The 22956-nt window shown below is 36.3% G+C and overlaps 2 protein-coding genes and 1 pseudogene across 2 annotated transcripts; 1 reads left to right on the top strand and 2 right to left on the bottom strand.

The window, feature by feature from the left end:
• Window positions 1-2219: 2219 nt before the first annotated feature.
• Window positions 2220-4175, top strand: LOC133683935 (tetrahydroberberine oxidase-like; annotated as a pseudogene).
• A 9417-nt stretch (window positions 4176-13592) lies between these two features.
• LOC133670651 (uncharacterized) lies at window positions 13593-19507 on the bottom strand. Its single transcript, XM_062091208.1, has 2 exons — window positions 17382-19507; window positions 13593-17133 (listed from the first exon to the last, which is right to left on the bottom strand). Exons 1-2 carry the CDS (start codon window positions 19205-19207, stop codon window positions 13683-13685), a joined length of 5277 nt encoding a protein of 1758 aa, XP_061947192.1. The 5' UTR covers window positions 19208-19507; the 3' UTR covers window positions 13593-13682.
• Window positions 19508-19567: 60 nt separating this feature from the next.
• LOC133670619 (uncharacterized) lies at window positions 19568-20728 on the bottom strand (the record flags this gene model as incomplete). The annotated part of the gene is made up of 1 exon (XM_062091159.1): window positions 19568-20728. A coding segment is annotated over exon 1 (1161 nt), but the record flags the coding sequence as incomplete, so codon positions are not given.
• Between the last annotated feature and the right edge of the window lie 2228 nt (window positions 20729-22956).

Here is a 22956-nt window from a genome sequence, read left to right as displayed (position 1 = left end):
TATATCCAGTGATACGCACGTGGGTCACCTAACTTTCTTTTAATATAAGAAAACATATTTATATTGTAAATAATTAAATTTTATATTGTTATTAAACTTGACTTAACGGTTTAATTTTAAAATATATTGATTCGACTCCTTGTATTGATATCATATTTAAAATTAAATAGTATAAGAGTTATCTTGACATAATTAAATCAACTTAACCAGTCCAAAAATAACCCGAATAATTATTAAAAAAAATATAAAGATAAAATTCAGAAAATAAAACATCAAACTCAATCCTAAATCAACTTAATATAAAAAATTAAATTGAAAATAAAAAAATCATGTTGTAAAAAACAAAAAACAAATCACCATAGATAATCATTGAAACTCATAATCGATTGTGTCTTTCCTTTATATTTTATTTTTATTATTTTCTAATATATTTTGTAGTTCATGTTGTCTATCATATTTATTATTTCAGATAGCATTTCATGGTTTATCAGTGATGAATTTTACAAATTCAAACTATAATTGTTAAATAAAAAAATTAATAAAAAAAATGATGTGAATAAAAATGGTGGAAGGACATAAAGAAAAGTTTGAAGGACCAGCTAAAAAAAACATAAAAAACATGTGTTGGTTGACTTACTAGAATGAATAGTATTTCCACGTAAGGTTTTTTTAATTTATAGTGAAATAAGTTATATTTGCCACCAACTTTTCTCTTTTCAATTATTGAATGAGACGTTGGCCGGCATGATTAAAGAGCACAGTACTGTCTGATCTTGCATATGACAGTACGGTCTGATTTGCGAATTATAAACGCTGCACAACAACACAGATAACTATGAAACGTGGGCGGCAATGATTACAGTGTCTAATCTTATATAGTTTTTAAGGAACATTCTCTCTCCTTTCTTAAAACATTAATAAAATATAATTTTAAATAAAAAATTAAAATATCAAAACAAAAAAATCAAAATAAAAAAACACGTTAAAATGATTTTTTTTTTCAAAGCATAAATTTAATATCAAAATACTTTTTAGGATTACAATAACCTTATAATAAGTTAATTGAAATAAATTATCAATATAAAATCTAAATAAGCTAATATTTAAATATAAAATTAAAAGAAGAAAAATTTCATCTTATGATAAATTACAGTAGTGTGTGTGTCCAAATTATAATTTATGATAACCTTTATTATAAATTAATATAATTAGAACATGTTATATATAGCCATTCACATCTCATGTAAGTCAACCTGTGGATAACTCCTAATTAATTATTATCAATTTCATATAAAATTATTTTTTTTTAATTTTAACTTTCATATAGAAGATGATGCTATTGGACAAAGGTTGGCAGACGCCAATGGATTGGGTGGTCAGATTTGTGAGGGGCTACCGAAATTGATAAAACATGAGAAAAAGGGTTATAGTGATTTTAATTGAATTAAGAAGAAATGAGAAGAAGAGAAAATTGTCTAGTTTTAATTCATTTAAAAATCATTGATAGAGTTTTTTATGAAATTTTTATCGACAATTCTTTCTGTAATTTGACATGTTAAAAATCCTAATGAAATTGCCTAAGAATTTTTTTACACTATTGCTGTTTTATCAGAAATTATGATCGAATTTTTCGATCTCAATTTTTATTAGTGACCAGTGACGTGAGAATTTCCATTAGGGTTTTCATTTCTCTTTTCCAATTTTGTAGTAGTGTAATGGATTGCAATTACAACGTCATCATGATCCTACCGAACACAAAATTTGATCAACATACAGATATTAAAGCAAAGGGTTTCACAAAAAAATAAAATAAAGCAAAGGGTCGTCGTCTATAGTAGGAGTTAACTTCATTTAGTGACAAGTTTTAGCTTATTACTGATTTAAGATATTGAAAACGAGAATACTCAATCATTTAGATGTTAGGTCAAAAACTCAATCATAACATGCATAAAAACTAGTAATACAAATTATCAATCCTTCGATGTTATTATTGTTTAATTTAATCGTCAGAATTACTAAAAGCAGTTCATCCAAAACTGAATGCCTTGAGTGTCATTGCCCAAGTAATCGAACATAAAAATATGAACAAAGCTACCACACCAAGAAATGCTTCCATAAATTGTCGACTTCGTGTCTTGTCGAAAAAGTTGGCAACGATCCTTGTTTGGAATTTTTCACGTTTCCATGTGTTGATGTTTCCTCAAGCTGTAATCTAGATTATGGTTGAATTGTCAACATCTTCTAGATTAATAGGGCACAAAATTTTCATAAACAAGCACCCTTCAGAACTATATAAATAAGGGAGCCTCTTGCATCTTTCTATATGCACAAAACATTATCAGAATCATGAACTCTCTAAGCTCTTCAAAGTTCCCATTCCCATTCCTGTTTCTCTTTCTGTTTTCATTCTCATGGGTAGCTTCAGCTGATCGTCAGGAGGATTTTCTTCAATGCCTTCATTCTCAAAACTCAAACTCCATTTCTATGGTCATTTTCACCCCAATCAACTCCTCATATTCATCTGTCTTGCAGTTTTCTTTACGAAACGGCAGGTTCAACACAGCTGCCACCCCGAAACCACTAGTTATTGTTAAACCTTTAAATGTAGCCCACATTCAAGCTGCCATTGCTTGTTCCCATAAACATGGCCTGCAAATTAGAGTTCGAAGTGGTGGCCATGACTATGAGGGCCTCTCTTATGTTACAGTTGTACCCTTTGTGGTTATTGATCTGATCAATATGCGAACAGTTACAGTAGATGTAGGAAACAAAATTGCATGGGTTCAAACTGGTGCTACACTAGGAGAAGTTTACTACAGAATCGCTGAGAAAAGTAGAACTCTTGCCTTCCCAGGAGGTGTTTGCCCAACTGTGGGATCTGGTGGTCACATTAGTGGAGGAGGACATGGGATGATGATGCGTAAATTTGGCCTTGCTGCAGATCACATAATTGATGCCAAACTAATCGATGCTAAAGGTAGAATCCTTGACCGAGCATCGATGGGAGAAGATCTGTTTTGGGCCATTCGAGGAGCTGGGGGCAACACCTTTGGAGTTGTTGTTGCTTGGAAACTAGAATTGGTCACAGTTCCACCAACTGTGACAGTGTTCAATGTCTCTAGAACTTTGGAACAAAATGCAACAAAACTCGTTCATCAGTGGCAGTCGGCAATAGGAAAGTTTGACGAAGATCTATTTTCCAGAATTTTCCTTTCGCGAGTTAACACTTCTCAGGAAGGAAAGACAACAATACTCGCCGTATACACTTCCTTGTTTCTTGGTGGAGTCGATAGACTCCTATCAATGATGCAACAGAGCTTTCCCCAGCTCGGTTTGGTTAAAGAAGACTGCATCGAGATGAGTTGGATCGAGTCTACTGTCTACTTCGCGCAATTTCCACGCAATACATCCTTGGATGTTTTGCTTGATAGGAGGCCAGGATCCACAACATCTTTCAAAGGAAAAACAGACTATGTGACAGAGCCTATACCTGAAATCGCTTTGGAAGGAATATGGGAAAGGCTTAACCAACTGGATGCCCAAGTAGCTGAATTGCAATTCACAGCCTATGGGGGCAAAATGGATGAAATTTCCGAGACCAGCACTCCATTTCCACATAGAGCTGGGAATCTATTCCAAATTCATTATGCAGTCTTTTGGGGCGATCAAGACAGCGAGAGATCTCAAATATATACAAGCTGGATCAGAAAACTTTACAGCTATATGACTCCTTATGTTACGAAAAATCCACGACAAGCATATATCAATTACAGAGATCTTGACCTGGGAATGAACAACCTAGGCAACACAAGTTACAAACAAGCAAGAATTTGGGGTACCAAATATTTCAAGAACAACTTTGACCGGTTGGTGCATGTGAAGACCAAAGTTGATCCGGCTAATTTCTTTAGAAATGAACAAAGCATCCCTCCTCTCACACCTTGGTGATAGTATATCAGAAATATTATAGATATAGATGGACAAAGAAAAATTGAAAGATAATAAAAGATATTGGTAACGATGCTTTGGTATGTTTACCATAATTTCTTTAGAAATGAACAAAGCATCCCTCTTCTTTATGTCAGATTAGACATGAATAGAATTTCACTTTGTATGGAGTTACGTCGTTAGTAATTAATAAATAAAGGCTCGCTCTTTACTATCTAGAGCTTGAGATTTCAATCTTCTCGAGTCCTTTACTATCTATTATAATTCTGTTAGTTTTAAGCTGACATGACATGTTACTCTCCATACATAACACATGTCAATCTTCTTGAGTCCTTTACTATCTATTATATATATATGAGCTCTTGACTAGTTAGACAGTTTCTTTCTTTAGTTTCTTAATATCTCCCCTATGGGGTAATTATCTCATAAATATGCGGCAGTTACTGTTGATGAAGCAAATACAACTTCAAGGAAATGATGGCAAGGAAATCTCAATGCCAAGGAAATGATGAATGGGTCCGAAATCCTTCATTGAAAATTCACTGCTCAAAAGTTAAATAAAGTCTGTAACAAGTGTTTTAATTGATACTGTGAAGTAATGAATATGCCATCTACGTACATAAAGTAGAAGAACTAGTGAGCTATGGTAATAATGAAAAACAAACAGAGATGGATAAGTTACAAATAAAACCATATTTAAAAAAGAATGTGCCGAAATGATCAAACTAGGCACTAAGTGTTTAAGTACATAGAGAGCCTTCATATTTTGTGGACTAGTCATTCATGTGGTTATATATATATATATAATTTAGTGAGATCTGGATAGCATACAAAATTTCAGAAATTTGGTGAGAAGAGAGAATTTTAGAAGTATAAATAAATGCTAATGAATGATGTAAATCTTGTTTTTGAGTGATGATAGGAAAGTAAATCCATATATATAATTTGGTGTCTGTTTTCTAAATTATCTTTTTAAACCATGAATTCTATTCTTTTTTATAAAACAACTTCTTCTTCATCTAATTCTTAAAAAACAAAAAACAAAAATATAAATAGTGAAGAAATTACAATTGAGAATTTTACAAAAAAATATTGATAATTGAAAATTTTCAAAGGTTCAAAAGAACCAAATTTATCAAACTTCTTCTTTCAATCTTTTCAATAGCAATTTTACAATAAAAACTAAAAAATAAGATATTCAGCTTACAAAGCCTTTGAAATTATCTAACTTCTTTATCAAAAATTCCTATAAAAATACAGACAAAAACCACAAATATATCCATATTGGCCTTGTACAAGTTGGCATAAAACCTCTTACAAAAAAAAAAAACCTAAATACTTACATTCTAGTTGTCCTTGGAAATGCTAGATTCTAAAAATTTCAAGATTCATTACCTAGTTCCATTGAATCCAACTTATATAGTGGCCCTATTTCTTTTGATTGTTATCCAAACCTAACTATATCTCTCAAACACAAAAACATCCTTCAAAGTATAATATTACAAATAAAAACTCATAATTACAATATGCTTGAATGATCAATTTATGTAACCTTAATCTTTAAGATCCATTACAAAGCCATGTTTTTTGTTTTTGCCAGTAAACATAAATTCCAATTCTAGAAAGTTGAACCCTTATTTCTCCAAACAGATCTTTCAAGATCAAATATAGTAGTACCCAAATCTATCCAATGGAAAGATGTTACTCTATAAAAAATAAAAAAGGGAAAAAAAAGAAAAAAAAACAAAATAAAAATAAAAAATGCATGTTTGTATTTATTTCATGGATCCTTTTAGGAGGAGACGACAAAAGAATAAAGAAGGATTTAATATTTTGATTGGATCACGGTGTAGAAATACAAATTTGTACGAAAGTTGTATTTCTAAATTCCGATGAAAAGAAAAAAAATTTAAAACTTCTTTAACACATCACAGCCACGAAGCAGCTTACCTCAGGTAGGGTGCGTTAGGGGTGCTAATACTTTCCCTAACCACAACCAGTCCCTTACCCGCGAATCTCTGACAAAGACCAGTCAACCTGGGTTTCCTAGTAACCCTCAATTAAATACTAGGTGGCGACTCCCAACAAAATCAATTCCAATAAGAGAGGCAAAAACCGCCATCGCCAGGACGGGACGTCGCTTGGGGTGTTTTCCGACGTGCGACAGAATGGCGACTCCACTTGGGAGGTATTGTTTCTGACAATCTTGGACTAAGCTTTGTGTATTTGATGTGTTTAAATTTTGTCATTTTATCCATGCATTTTTAGAATTTTTCATGCATCACATGTATTTATTTTTGAAAGCACACACAAGCCTCTAAGTTAGGTGGGGAGTAGCGGTTTGCCTCATGACTTTCAGTCGGGGTCCAGATTTGTGAAACATCTAACTATGAGCTGAGTGTTTACTCGGTAATGACGGTCACACGGTGCCCTAACCATTCCTTGTAAACCCCTATACTGCCTTCACGCGAGGTGGTCACTGGGCAGTTCATAGATCCTTTTGAGACCAGGTAGAAAACCTATCCATGTTCACATAATGAATAGAACCTGTTCTTAGGCTGTATGTGCTATCATTTATTTGCATCGGGGCGAACCTTTCTTGAAGCATCTTGAATTCAAGACTTGTGGGTAACAGAATGATCGTCACTCCGAAAATTTTCATTGTAGAGTTTGGGCAAGAATCAAGATTCTTGTTTCATCATACAAAAGTTACGATCATATGTCACCCCTCGAAGGGCGAGCTCATCATATAGGTTTCATGTTCATACATTTGTCATGCATGCACCAGAATAAAAGGTGGGTCCCCTACGAGTCCGCAACACCTAATTTTGAGCAAAAAACATTGGAGATAAAGAACATGCTCGCCGCAGCACCCCTTTTCAAAAAGAGTTAGTCTCTGAACAAAAGCTTGACTTACCTCTAGCTTACTCGAGCAAATATGAAAAAATATCTCTAGGAAAATTCCTTCCAGTTGACCTATCATCTTTGTTCAAACCCCAACAACAACTCAACCCAAAGAAACTGGGGGGCAAACATGGTCAAAAGCCTCAACACAATCCGAAGGGGAATTGCACCACTGTTGCAGAATAGAGCCAGTTCTTGTTCAAACTACCCCTGCTTGATCATGCCTGCAAAAATTTCTTGATTTTTTCAACCTATCCCAGTTTTTGTTGGTAATTTGGCTCAAAATTCCACAAGGTTTTCCCTGTTCACTGAGCCTTTCTTGTCAATAAAATCATGTGTTTTCTTTTTTTGTGTTCATACAAATAACATACTGAGCACACCTTTGTACTTACAAAACCATTGCGCCAAGAATCTTTGGGCGTGTTTCCCCTTTCTTCCAAAACTATGCATGTTTTCACAAGGATTTTTGAGAAATCAAAGTTTAGTACAAAAACAGAAATCATGCTAGTTGTCGATACACGACGTCGGGCGACGGCTCATGCTTTTTTGTTTATTTTAACAAAAAGGTTTTTTTTTTTCCTCGATTGGGGGAAAACAAAGATTTTATTGGAGTCGCCATCTAGTAATTTGAGGGAACTAGAAATCCCAAATTAGACACTGGTCCCAGATATTCGGGAACGGGGTTAGTTATGATTAAGGGAAGGTAGACACCACCCTTAAAACATCCTTTCAAAAGAAAGGTTACCCTTACTTGTGTATTTTTTATTTGATTCAAATGCTATTATATTTTGGGCTTATTGGTAATTATTTTAAAATGATTAACGTCGATCCCTAAAAATAGAAGACACGTTAAAAATGACATCAGTCCCTAAAAATTAGGAGACTTGTCTAAAATACTGACGTTTATCCCTAAAAAGGAGAGTTACGTCTGGGTTACCAAAAGAAATAATGGATATAATCCATTATATTTTGGGTTTATTGGTAATTTGCCTTTTTTTTTAAAATGATTAACGTCGGTCCCTAAAAATAGAAGACGCGTTAAAAATGACATCAGTCCCTAAAAATTAGGAGACTTGTCTAAAATATGACGTTTCAACCCTAAAAAGGAGAATTACGTCTGGATTACCAAAAGAAATAATGGAAATAATCCATATTTGATATTTACATTTTTTACATCGGTCCTTTTAAAAAAAAGAGACGTGTCGACAAATAATATTCGTTTATAAAAACAAATTTTATTTTGATATTATTGAGAAATAGATATAACCATATTCGAGAATTGGGCTTTGGATCCACGAACAATAATATGATAAAATGGGTGTGGGAACCACGTTGTTTTTTATATTTTTTTTGTTTTATTGTTTTTTTACATGCAAGAAAATTTATATACAAAATAAAAAAATGTTAGAAATCTCAAAAAATTTACCTGAGTATCACTGTATAGGTAAAAGACTGAAATACCCTCGAAATTCTCCGAAAATTACAAAAATGCCACTGGCGGCGCGTGTGACTCACGCGCGGCTACTGTTGGCGGCGGCGAAATTTCCCGGCGAGATTTTTGTCCAAACGACGGTCGATCCTGGTATATCTGAGGACGAAGATTCTGATGGTGGTGGTATCGTCTGTCGTTGATGGCTGACGAAGGAGAATCGACGACTTGAAGCTTTGGTGGCCGCCGACAATCGCGGCCTTTTTCCGGCCAGATGAGGCGGATAAAACGCTGAAAACCACCGGGGTTTTTCTTTACAGCAGGGGATAAAACTTTCTATGGTGGTGCGGAGGCAGGAGGCGGCCGGAAAGTGGAGATCGGATGAGAGAGAGAACGTCGCCGGCGAGAGGAGAGAGAGGCTCCGAGATTACGCTATGGTGTGAACGCGTGTATGGTACACCGGTACCGCTGAACACTGTACGCCGTTGGATCTCGGATGAAATGATCGGATGGCTGTGATTGGCTAGATTAGCAGATTGAACGAACGGTCTGGATGAGCAGAGCTTTGATCTGGTGTGTCGCGGTGCACAGAAATCTCGGTGCACCGGCTGACGTGGCGCAACGAGATCAAATCTTGGAATATTTCAACGGCTGAGATATGTCGGGATATATTTGGTATTTTTGAAATTGTTATTTTTTAAAAACAATATCCTACTCTCGTGAGGAAAAACTAAAAAAAAATATAACAGTAATATTTTTTCTTTCTCTTTTTTTTTTTCTTCTCCTTTCTGTGTCGAACTATCACTGGCTATTTATAGCCAATGACAGGAGACATGCAAATCTTCAAATATTATTTTTTAAATCACCGTTTGCTTTTGTTATTTGTTTAATCGCCGTTTGCTTTCGGCGCAACGCGTTGCGCCGTTTGACAAATTATATTTTTTTTTTATTTTTATTTTTTATGTATAATACTATATATTTATATAGGTAAAATTAAAAAAACTCTATTTAGTATTAGAAAAAACCTGATTCAAACACCAAAAATCCATTTTAATGACCGAAAATTATTTTAAACACCGGGAAAAAAAACTTTTGATGGGTATCAACCTAGTGAACCGGGTTTTGGTCGAAAATGATGGTTTTTAACCCGAAACAGCTCGAAACTCATTTTTTACTCTGGTCGACATGGTTTGACCCGTATTGACCCGGTGGACTCGGTTTTGGTCAAAATGACGGTTTTGACCCAAAACGGCCCGAAACTCATTTTTTACCCTGGTCGACATGGTTTGACCCGTATTGACCCGGTGGACTCGGTTTTGGTCAAAATGACGGTTTTGACCCAAAACGGCCCGAAACTCATTTTTTACCCTGGTCGACATGGTTTGACCCGTATTGACCCGGTGGACTCGGTTTTGGTCAAAATGACGGTTTTGACCCAAAACGGTCCGAAACTCATTTTTTACCCTGGTCGACATGGTTTGACCCGTATTGACCTGGTGGACTCGGTTTTGATGGAAAGATGCGGTTGACTCGAGAAAAGTATATTTTTGAATTTTTAAACTTTTTTTCTTAATTTTTTTGGATTTTTATAAATAATAATAGAAATAAAATAACATTCGAGAAAATCTTGGTGGATCCAAAATTGGGTTACAACAGTTGCCCCCTCTTTACAATGCTTACGGTGCAAAGGCATTGGAAAATTCATTTTCTTTTGACTTTGCATAGTAAGTTTTGTAAAGAAAAACGATGGAAGTGTTGAAAAATGCACAGATTTTCAGTTGGTCTAATTCTTATGGGCGACCTGCCCAAGTGAAAAACATGAAAGTGTTTTCAATATTGATCTTGTGAAATACATGAAAGTGATTTCAAATTAATGTTGTGTGAAATACATGAAAGTGATTTCAAAATTAATTTTTTTTTTTTTGTGAAATACATGAAAGTGATTTCAACCTTAGTCTTGTGAAATACATAAAAGTGATTTCAAAATTGATTTTTTTTTTGTGTGAAATACATGAAAGTGATTTCAACATTGGTCCTATTTTCCAGGTGACCACCCTGATGATAAAATGCGAGGAAACTCGCAAGTGGTCTAATTGAAAGTACTTGAAAGTGATTTCAATATAATTTTGTGAAATACATGAAAGTGATTTCAGCAATGAGCTTCAAGGTTGATGAAAAATTCTAAAAGAAGCCATACCTGTATGGTTGAAATCTGATTTGTAAATCGATCTCAGAGATGATTAAATATTCTCAAGAAAGTCTTGTATGTACGGTTGGGATTTGATTTGTAATTGGATCCCAAAGACGAGGAAAGCTTCTCAAGAAAGTCTTGTATGTACGGTTGAGATCTGATTTGTAAATCTCAAAAATGAGGAAAGCTTCTCAAGGAAGTCATGTATGTATGGTTGGGATCTGATTTGTAACTTTCAAAAATGAGGAAAGCTTCTCAAGGAAGTCATGTATGTATGGTTGGGATTTGATTTGTGGATCCCAATAATGAGGAAAGCTTCTCAAGAAAGTCTTGTATGTACGGTTGAGATCTGATTTGTGGATCCCAAAAATGAGGAAAGCTTCTCAAGGAAGTTATCTATGTATGGTTGAGATTTGAGCTGTCGTTCAAAATGATGGTAAGAGTAAATTCCTTATAAATCACGCAGTATTTGGCAAAAGACATCATCAACTTCTTGCATTTTCAATACTCTCAAAGTTCTTAACTTTTGAAGCTTTAATCATGTCTTCCTCTTCTTCCAATGCTAACCCAAACCCTGTTCCTGCAGCAGTAGAGCCTGCAGTTTGGCGTACTACCTTTGAAGTGAATGGTCGTCCGGTTACAATAGAGGATACTGTAATGGACAATGAAGATATTGCTGTAGTCGTGGCTAGAGACATGATCCTTCCTCGTGATGAAATAATGCTAGCTGCCAGGACCGATATTGAAGCGGTGAATCAGTCACTTGCTCTCAGTATCAGAGCTACTTCGTCTTTGGTGAACGTTGCAGAGCGTCTTCATGCCAGAAGACTTGAGTTGAATACTCAGGTTCTTGATCTCCATCATCAGATTGAGAATTTAAGGAATAGACTCCGTGATGAGAGATGTCACAGAAACAACTTGGAGAGGAGAAACCAAGAGCTGAATACACGTGTTGACTTTTGGCGGGACTATGTTAACACACGACACCTTGAGTTTGAGGAAGAGATGGAGCGTATGAATAAACAATTTGAGGAATTTCGAGGCATGATTAACCATCAAGATGAAAATATCCCTGATCGTCCTCGCACTGTTTAGCATTTGTACTTGTAAACCCCTTTTCCATGAATAAAAATCCATCTTTCTTGTCTTCATTTATGAATTTTGCTTTTGTGGAATTGCTATATTTGATGTGATTTAAAAGAACTTCAATTCGTGTGAGTCTCGTTGGATCCCAGTGGGGATATTGTTTTATGAAATATCTACAAAACAATTATGCAATGCATGGGGAGTTAGATGATATGCAATGCATCTTACTTTTTTTTTTTTTTTGAAACATAGGTCCCCCGTTCATCTTGTTTGAGGATCTTGATCTTGATTGTTTAGTGAGCTCTTTTGATTCACACATCCTTCAAATCTACTCAAGCCGACCCATGCTGCTCATTTTCTAAGACAAGCTTTATTCGAGTTTCCCAACAATCATTGCACCTTTCTCTATTGGTTACTTTACTGAGAGCATTAACTTCTCCTTGGCCCAACATTGTTCTATTGGCAACATTCCCATTATTGAGGATTCTGTAACCAATTCATATGATCACAATATGAGGATTATTCCGCTTCACCTAGGATATTCATATACATTCCTCTTACTGAAGATGTAGAAGTCATCTTGTTGTCTAACTGATCATATTGTGAGAGTCAACAATCTCCTTTCATAGATACTACAAATCATACTGTTTCAGTCCCCATGTTCGGCAAGATCTACAGATTTATCATGTGTATTTTCCACTAGGGAAGCAAATCTCTGTGTGCCATTAGGGATCTGGTAGCTGCTTCTCTGCCCCTCTGGGAGAATTAACTGCCTTATTTCATTTCCTCCTTTGCTCCTGTTGTCATTAAAATCTCTGATTTCTCAACAGTGCCTTGTAGTGTGTCACATGTTCATTTTTCTTACAAAGGAAACCTTTTTCAAAAATGATTCTTCAAAAGATCTATTTTGTTCTTGAAAACTGAAACCTCCAATGTCTGTTTATAACAATGTTCAGGCAATTTTGGGGCTTTATGTCAAATCTCTTAGTAAAGGTCTTAGTAAAAGTAATCTCAGATGAAGGTAAGTGATGAGATGACCTTCTGCTTGGGTTTTCAAGGTGTTCAAGCGATTACTTGAATGCATTTTGAGAGAAAAGGAACAATTTGCCTTTTATTTTGACAGCATGAATAATAACGAGTAATTATTTGCTACGCCATAACTCTTTATGGAAAAGTCTCTTATATTTTGAGAACACAGTTTATTGATCCAGGTTGCTTACTCGATTAGAAAGGACTTTCAAGACACGTAATGTATTTTATGGCTCAAGGCAATAAAAGAAAGAGTATTTTATAAGCTCAAAAGAGTGTTTAAGGGCTTAAAAAAAACTATAGATCACTATTATCTTATCTTAGCCTTTTCTTTTGCTATCTTGACAACAAAAATGATACTAAATATTCCAACTTAAGAACTTTTGTGTTTTTTTTTGTTATTCCCATATTTGTTGGGAATTCTCTCAATTGTTTTGAATTTTATTGAAGTCTTTGTTGTCAGACTTTATAAGCTCACATGCTTTCAAGACGATTTCCATGATCATTTCTCTCTTTTTGCCCCCTAGTGTAGGGTGTGATCTCAATTCAGGTTCTTATGAAAGAAAAAGTTTTAAATAGACTCAGCTCAAATTGGGACTCCAAAGGATAATTTTAAAGAAAGTGAAAGGAATATCAAAGATGGCCTTTCCTCATTTCAAGTAAAATCAGTTAAAACCAATAAACGTTATCCACATCCAGTGTAATGCTTTGGATTTATAAGATACCATGTGTTGCGAGTCCATGACAACTAATATATTACCAATCATTATTCATGCTGATAAAATGTAAATTCAAGACATCATTTGAATGATAGTTGTTCCAATTGTATGTTTTGGACTTGTTTGGGTCATCTCTTTAAAGGGAATTGCTCTGAACATCATCCTAAACAAATCATTGATTTATTTCATGGAAATCACAAACAAAATCAGTTCTTTTAAAATCTCATTTAAGAAGAATGGGTTCTCCTGTAAAAAAAAAGTTTGAAGGATCAAATTGTTGAGCCATTGAGATCATGCATGGGTTTTTGGTGAGGTATATGCAAAGAGAATTTCCTGGCCAAACTTTATTTAATTGATTATGATTGGATGAAACACATCATACATAATACTTTTTCACAGAATCAGAGTTCACAGGCCTAGATACATCATCTCCATCCATTCTAGTTAACAACAAAGCCCCTCCAGAGAATGCTTTCTTCACTACATACGGGCCTTCATAGTTTGGTGCCCACTTGCTTCTATCCTCACTTGGTAATGGTAAGATTTTTCTTAGTACAAGATCCCCTTCTTTGAATTCCCTTGGTCGGACTTTCCGGTCATATGCTTTGGCCATCCTTCTTTGGTATAACTGGTGATGACAAATTGCAGCCAACCTCTTCTCACTTAACATGTTTAGCTGCTCGTATCTCACTTTAGCCCATTCAGCTTCTTCTAGTTCAGATTCCATTAGTACTCTCAAAGATGGAATTTCTACTTCCAAAGGCATCACCGCCTCCATCCCAAATACTAATGAGTAAGGTGTAGCTCCAGTAGATGTCCTTACTGCTGTGCGATACGCATGTAGAGCAAAGGGAAGCATCTCATGCCAATCCTTATAAGTGACTACCATCTTCTGGATAATCTTCTTGATATTCTTGTTTGCAGCTTCGACAGCACCATTCATCTTCGGTCTGTAAGGAGATGAGTTTGAGTGTTTAATTTTCCACTTCACACACAATTCTGTGATTATTTTCCCATTAAAATTTTGGGCGTTGTCGGTCACTATCTTCTCAGGTGAACCGTACAGACAAATCAAATCTTTCTCAATGAAACACTTGACCACCTTTTGAGTTACATGAGCATAAGAGCTGGCCTCCACCCACTTTGTGAAATAATCAATGGCTACTAAGATAAATTGATGCCTATTGCTAGCCTTTGGGTTGATTGGGCCAATCACATCTATTCCCCACATTGCAAATGGCCATGGTGATGTCATATTGAACAGAGGAGCCGGAGGTGCATTTATCTTATCACTATACACCTGACATTTATGGCATTTTCTGACATAATCAATGCAATCTTTCTCCATGGTCATCCAGAAGTATCCAGATCGTTGCAGTTGTCTGGCCATCATATGCCCACTTGCATGAGTTGCACAAATTCCTTCATGAATTTCTTGCAATGCTACCTTAGCTTCGATTTCATCTAGAAATCTTAGTAAAGTCCCATTGAATGATCTTTTATATAGAATTTCTCCATCTAGGTAAAATTCCATGGCTAAACGTCTCAAGGTCTTCATATCTGCTTTAGATGCCCCCAAGGGATACTCTCGATATTGGATAAACCGCTTGATGTCATAAAACCATGGGTTCCCATCTACTTCTCCTTCAATTGCACAACAATGAGCTGGAAAATCTCTAATCTCAATGCAGATTGGTTGTACCCTGATGCCGTAATCAGTTTTGGCCATAGAGGCTAAGGTTGCCAAAGCATCAGCAAACTGGTTTTTGTCTCTTCCCATATGGGTAAAATCTATATCATCAAAGCCCTCGGTCAGTTTTGAGAGATATTGTTGATAGGGTATCAATTTTTCTTCTTTGGTCTGCCATTCGCCTTTCACTTGACAGATTATTAACATTGAATCCCCATAGACATCAAGCTTCTTTACCTTCATCTCTAAAGCAGCTTCTAAGCCAAGGATACAAGCCTCATATTCAGCAGTATTGTTAGTGCATTCAAATTGTAGCTTGATTGAGATGGGATATTGCTTCTTATCAGGTGAGATTATCACAGCCCCTGCTCCATTGCCAGATACATTCACTGCCCCATCAAAATACATGATCCACCAATCATTCTTCTCTTTGTCTTCTTCGACTATTAACACATCCTCATCCGGGAAGTCAAATTTCAAAGGCTCATAATCTTTGATAGCATTATTTGCTAAATGATCAGCAATTACACTTCCCTTTACAGATGTTCTTGTCTTGTATAGAATGTCATACTCTGCCAACATTACTTGCCACCTTGCTATTCGGCTTGACAAGTAAGGTTTCTCAAAGATGTACTTAAGTGGATCCATTTTTGAGATCAACCAGGTGGTATAATACAACATATATTGTCGAAGACGCTTCGTACTCCACACAAGGGCACAACATAGCTTCTCAGTCATAGTATATCTGGATTCACAATCAGTAAACTTCTTACTCAGATAATAGATAGCTTGCTCCTTTCTTCCAGACTCATCATGTTGTCCTAACACACAGCCCATTGCTACCTCGGTTACTGTCAAATACAAGATCAAAGGTCTTTCAGGCACAGGTGGCACTAACAAAGGTGGATTCTGTAAGTATTGCTTTATTTTGTCAAAAGCCTCTTGACAGTCTTTATCCCATGTACCAGGATTCTTTTTTCGAAGCAATCGAAAGATTGGCTCACATGTTGTTGTTAACTGAGATATGAATCGGGCGATGTAGTTCAAACGTCCTAAGAAGCCTCTTACTTCTTTCTCAGTTTTAGGAATTGTCATAGCCTGAATTGCTTTCACTTTATCAGGATCGACCTCTATTCCTTTATTGCTTATCACAAATCCCAGCAACTTTCCAGACTTTACCCCAAATGAGCATTTTGCAGGATTCAGCTTCAACTGATACTTCCTTAGTCTATCAAATAATTTTCTTAGAACCTGAACATGATCTTCTCCATTCTTAGACTTGGCAATCATATCATCCACATACACTTCAATCTCTTTATGCATCATATCATGGAAAAGTGTCACCATTGCCCTTTGATATGTGGCTCCAGCATTCTTTAACCCGAATGGCATCACTTTGTAGCAAAATGTTCCCCATGGTGTGACAAAAGTGGTCTTCTCTTTATCTTCTTCAGCCATTTTAATCTGGTTATACCCGAAGAATCCGTCCATGAAGGAATAAGTTGAACTCTTAGCAGCATTGTCCACCAGAACGTCTATGTGGGGCAAAGGAAAATCATCCTTGGGACTAGCTTTGTTTAGATCCCTGAAGTCTACACATACTCTGATTTTGTCATCCTTTTTTGGGACTACCACTATGTTAGATACCCATTGAGGGTATTTAATAACTTCTAGAAAACCGGCATCCCACTGCTTCTCTATCTCTGCTTTGACCTTAAGTAGAATATCCGGGCGAGTTCTTCTCAATTTCTGCTTAACAGGTTTACATCCTTCTATCAGAGGCACTCTATGTACTACAATATCAATGTCTAGACCAGGCATATCTGCATAAGACCAGGCAAACACATCCGTATACTCTTGTAGTAGTGCTGTTAAACTACATCTTTCTTCTGTGGTAATCAGAGTTCCAATCTTTAGCTCTCTTTTATCTTGCTCTGTGCCTACATTTATCACCTCTAATTCTTCTTTTGCAGGTTTCCAAGCATGGTCAGACTGTTCTGCCCGTCTAGTAAACTCCTTCATATCATCTTCATTCCATTCCTCTTCATCCATTGCAATCACATCCTTATCAAAGTTTGGCCATTCATTTTCAATGCAATATGTTTGTGGATTTATGGAGGATTCACTTTTAGAATTCCTGAAAGCGGAAGGTGTTTATAGTGTAAATGCATATCTTGTAGTCAAACAAAGCAAAATAAGGTAACAAATGTTGAGGAAAATGCACGATCTCAATAATATTTAGAAGTTGGCTCAATAATTATAAAAAGACCTTATGTTGACATCTTGAGCCAAGATTTCCAACAAGGTACAAAAACACAAAGCAAACTTCAAAGGAAAGCACACAAAGCACATAAAAGCGAATATAAGTAGACGCTTAATCATTACTTCTTGAAAACAACTGGGGCTTCTTCAATCTCCCAATTCTGGAATACTTCATCAACTGAAAGCTTTCGCACAAAGGTATTGGTTGGAGCCTCTTCTAGAGAATGGACAGTTAACTGAGGTAACAACTCATCTTCTTCTGTTGTTTTCGGCTCATCATTATAATTCCAGCCTTTTCCTTCACCTTCCTCTACATTGTGGATATCCATGACGGCAAGTTTCTGTCCCAAGACTTCTATCATGTTTTCAGGTTTCATTACATATGCTGACTTTGGGAAAGAAACATGGATGGGTGGGATTACAATGTCTTCTTCTTCTAGCTTTCTTCCTTCCATTCTGGCCAACCTTCTTTCTCGCTTAATCCTAGCAGTTCTCTTGTAATCATCTTTCTTAGGCTTAAAGCCAAGCTCAAACTTCTGATCAGCAGCCTTAACTTTCATCATGTTGACTCCCTTAAAACTTCCAGTAAGTGAAGCATTCTGGAATGGTAGCCCATGTTTCAAAAAGCACTTAGCTATCATTCTGGAAGTATTAGAAATAATTGGTCTTCTCAGCACCGTATTCTCTGGTACCCATTCAGTGTTCACAATCTCGAAGGCATGGAGATTTCCATCTTTGCAATCTTCTGCTTCAATATAAGGGACTGACACATTCCTTATCATGGACAAGGTTTCTTCTGCCTTAACTTTCACTAAAGTACCATTGATAATGTACTTAAGACATTGGTGTAGAGATGATGTCACAGCCCCAGAGGCGTGTATCCATGGTCTTCCCAATAACATGCTATATGAAGGATGTATATCCATTACTTGTAGGGTTACCAAAAACATCTGAGGCCCTACAAACAATTCAATGTCAATGGTCCCTATTACCTGTCTAGGGGAACCATCATATGCTCTAGCTGTCATAGTGCTTGGCCTCATATAAGTAGCATCAATTGGCATCTCATCTAGCATATGCCTTGGTAGCACATTCAGAGCTGAACCATTATCCACAAGCACTTTGCCCATCAGACAGTCCTTACATTTCACGGTGATGTACAAAGGCTTGTTATGCCCAGTCCCTTCCGGGTCTAGCTCATCTTCAGTGAAGTATAAGTAATTAGAGGCTTGAATTCTTCCCACCAAATGTTCCATTGTATCCTGAGTAATATCTTGGGGCACATATGCTTCATTCAACACCTTTTGCAATTCTTTACGGTGTAATTCAGAACTCAAGATAAGTGACATTAAAGAGATTCTAGCAGGAGTTTTCTTCAACTGATCTACCACACTATACTCACTATGCTTCATCAACTTCAGAAATTCATTAGACTCATCTTCACTTATAGGTTTGTTCACTTCCATACCTTTAAAAGCATCAACTATTTCTTTTCCTTTAGCTTTCCTCTGCCTCTCCAATTCTTCTGGTGTAAAACACCGACCACTTCGAGTTAAACCACCGATTTCAGTATGGAAGATAGGAGTAGGATCCTTAATGTTGAAAGAATATCCATAATTGTAAGGCATTGTGTTATAACTTCCACTATTTATGCACACAGGTTTGGTCAGGATTAGTTTTGGTGGACCACCCATAGTTGGTTGGAGTCTACAAACCTCCACTTTTTTCTCCTGACGGCCTATCATCCCAATTTCACTGCTTTCTTCTTCACTCTCTATCCTTATCATGCCGAAAGTCAGCATCCTTTTCACTTCCTGGTGAAATTCTTGACAATCATCAATGTGATGTCCCACCTCGCCATGAAACTTACAGTAATTATTTCCATTCATCACTGGTTCAACCTCAGGTAAATATCCAGACTGTACCATCATATCATACAGTCTTTCCATGGAAACCTTCAAAACTCTTTCCTTCTTACCCTCTACTGCTACAACATTTACCCCTCCACTACTTGCAGCATGATTGGGTAAAGGGTTAGAATTCACATTCGGTGCATCATCAAAAGTTATCCATCCAGCTTTTATCAATTGCGGAAGCTTGTTTTTAAATGCATTACAGCTTTCAATGTTATGCCCAGCAATGCCAACATGATACTCACATGTCAGATCCGGCTTATACCAATTTGGGTATGGAGGTTGCAGTGGGGTTAAGGGAACAGGAGCCACTTGCCCAATACTCAACAACTTTGAATACATTTCTTCCAAGGGAAGTGGTAATGGTGGCAATCGTTCTTGGGTTTTTTGAAAGTTCCTTCTTGGAGGATTAACAATTTGGTTACTTTGTTGGTCATTTGGTGGGTTTTGTTGGTTGGTAGGGAAAGGCTTAGTGAAGTTTACACTTGCAACTTGTTGGGTAGGTATTTGGAAGTTATAATGATGGTAATTTTTCTTCTTACCCTTATACACTCCTTCCACGTTGTTTACCTCAGAATCCTTCTTTTTCCCAATAAAGCCTTTCTTCTCAGTAGGCTCTACCATTCTCCCTATTCTTATTGCTTGTTCTATCCTCTCAGCGATAGTTACGGCATCATAGAAATGTTGAGCTGAACTACCCACTAGGTGTTCAAAGTAAGGAGATTTAAAAGTGTTGGAAAACAAAGTGACCATTTCTTTTTCTAACAAAGAGGGTTGCACATGAGATGCTTTTTCACGCCATCTCAAAGCGTATTCTCTTACAGTCTCTTTGTTGCCCTTCTCCATGACTAACAAGCTTGACCTGTCCGGGGCTACCTCCATGTTGAATTTATACTGCTCCACAAAAGCTTTTACCAAATCTTTCCACTTTTTGATCTTGGTATTATCTAGCCTTGTATACCAACTTAGTGCCGATCCAGAAAGACTGTCTTGAAAGAAATGGATGAGAAGTTTCTCATCATTCACTACTTCTGCCATCTTATTGCAATAAGATTTAAGATGTGTGGCTGGGCATTCAGTTCCAGTATACTTGATGAATTCTGGTACCCTAAATTCTTTGGGTACAACTACATTTGGAACTAAACACATCTCTGCAGCATGAACAGGATCATATAAGTCTGCCCCTTCGACTGCCCTCAATCTGTCTTCTAGAGCGGTCAACTTCTCATAATCAACTTGTTTAGAGAATTTCATCATATGTGGGTCATCAGCTGTCAAGTTTACAGTAACCGGCACTTGTGCTGGTGGAACATTGGTAGTGGACTGTTGTTCAAATAAAGAGGGATTTGCCCCTAAATTTTGAGATGTGAATACAAAAGGAGCTGCTGGCATAGATATAGATGGAGTTGCGACTGCTAGCTGAGTAGAGGTATTTTCTACGGACTTGGATGCTAGGGCCTGCTCGAGTAGACTTGTAAGTCGTGTAATATCATTTTTCATGCTCTCCAACTCCCTTTGGTAATGAGCCTCTAGATGTGCTCTTTCTTCGTTCTCCATTATTTTCCTTCGTAGTCGAGTGTAATGAATTTTATGGTCTTTTGGGGGACCTATATTTCAACCTGAGTGAATGCGAGAAAAATAAATGAAATGCACAAATGGAATGCAAAATGCCATATGACTTATGCATGCTTGTTATTTGTTTCAAATTTTCTTTTAACTTATGATTAGGAACAGACCAGATCAGATTCTCTTCAGAAAGTTCTCACTGAGGACTCCAAACCTACAGGGACTTGAACCGACTTAGGGGAGAAATTTGATGCCATAAATCAGAATAAAAAATAAACATTTCTCATGGCAAACAATCCCCTTCATCATGTTGGCTCAATTCTGATCTGATCAAAAAAATTCTCAATAGTAATGGGTTTTTCCATCTCACACTTCCTGTAAGGATCGGTGGAGACTTAATGAGCATATGAAATGTATATGAACATGTATGTATTTACATTTGTTCGTGTCCTAATGGGTATATCCTACTTGATAGGATCTAGCTCATAAGGTTTGGCTGAGCTTAGTCTATCCTTAAAGATATTTTTTGGTTCTTAAATTGCCCGAATTACTCATGAAGTAATCGGCCTCTTAACCTTATACAACATGAGTAGGGGAGAAAGACTCCACAATACTAGTTGCATTGGGTGAGTTACAATCCAAGCGAAAGTCCAAATGAGCATCAGTGGACATAAGTCACACTTGCCACCTGAATCTTTCTTTTCTAATCTTAAACAGGACGAGCTCGGGTCCAGAGCTTTTATGGGTTCACCGTGAAGTGTGTGAATACACAAATAAATAACATGTATGCATGTGACGATATGAAAAATTGAAAAGAATCACAGTAGATATTGCATAAAATAAATAATGCAAATTGACACGACCAAAAGATTGATGTCTTCTCCCAAGTGCAGGAGTGTCGAAGTAATAAATAACCCGGCAAGACCGGGGTCGAACCACAGGGAGGTTAATTGTATAAATTATAGATAACAATAATACAAAAGTAACAATAACAACAACAACAACAACAATAATAATAACAGTGAAGAAGAGGAAGAAGTCGATGAGAACTTTGAGATGGAAGATTAACGTAAGGATTAAACAATGATAACAACAAATGTCAAGGTTAGAGTATCCACTAATGGTATTTCAAACAAGTATAGTATAAACCCTTATTATTCAATTGGAAACCACACACAAAGGAGGTTCCAATCGGATTATAAATTGTTAACATGATTACATTAGTTATCTTATTCGAATAATGCTAATACTTGTAAATGTTGTCAAGCATTCATGATTATAACTTATGTTAACAACAAATCAAGTTCCTTTCATAGCTCAGGTGTCGGTTATACCATACAGTATGGGCTATGAAAGTGCCAAGTATTTGTTGTACCAAATGTTATACAACATAAATCTAGATTAACCATTTAACAAGCAAAGTATTATAAGTGAACAAGATAGCAAATATAAAGCATGTTAGTATCCAACAGTAAGGTCCATGTTAAGTTTATATTATACTTATTCTTACACCATTAGTGTACCCTTTTCACCTTGACATAATTAATTTAGCTAGACATAATGAAAGAAAGAAACATAAATAAACAAGGAAAGGAAATGAAAAGCATAAGCAAGAGATTAATTATAAGCAAAACTTAAGCATTACAAAATATAAAGAGAGAAAGCAAGAGCATGATCTTGATCTGAAAACCAAGATGCCTAAATACATGGCAAATGCCTCCTTTTATAGGCCAAAATTCGGAACTATTGATTTGTTGACTAAGTGATGAGTGGGTGGCCACATCTTGACTTGGTGACAATTCTTATCTTCTTGTCTGCCAAAAACGTCATTGATGACGTCATAATTTGAACAAACTTGAATCATGAAAGTTCTAGGAAATTGTCTCATCTTTCCAGGGTAAAAATTTGAGATCATTTGGACTTCTAGAACTTGAGATATGGGCTGAACACTGAACAGTGTCTGGGCTGCAGGACAGATTCAGACTTCTTCTTTGTTGCTATAATTTGGACTTGAAAACGGCCTTGTTAAATCTTGGGCTCCACATGAAAGTTGTAGTCCTATGTCTTATCTTTCCATCCATATAAAATGGACCTAGATCCAAGATCTACAGCTCCAGATATGACCCAATTACCGAACAGTGTTCCAGTTTGGACTGCACCAGCATCTCTTTTCTAAGTTTGGCCATCTCTTTGTCCTTTCAATTTCAGTACTTTAACTC

The sequence above is a fragment of the Populus nigra genome, chromosome 1, assembly GCF_951802175.1.
Source record: "Populus nigra chromosome 1, ddPopNigr1.1, whole genome shotgun sequence".
Classification (NCBI taxonomy): Eukaryota; Viridiplantae; Streptophyta; class Magnoliopsida; order Malpighiales; family Salicaceae; genus Populus; species Populus nigra.
The sequence above is the reverse complement of the archived record's forward strand: the minus strand, read 5'-3'. Positions and strand labels throughout refer to the sequence as shown.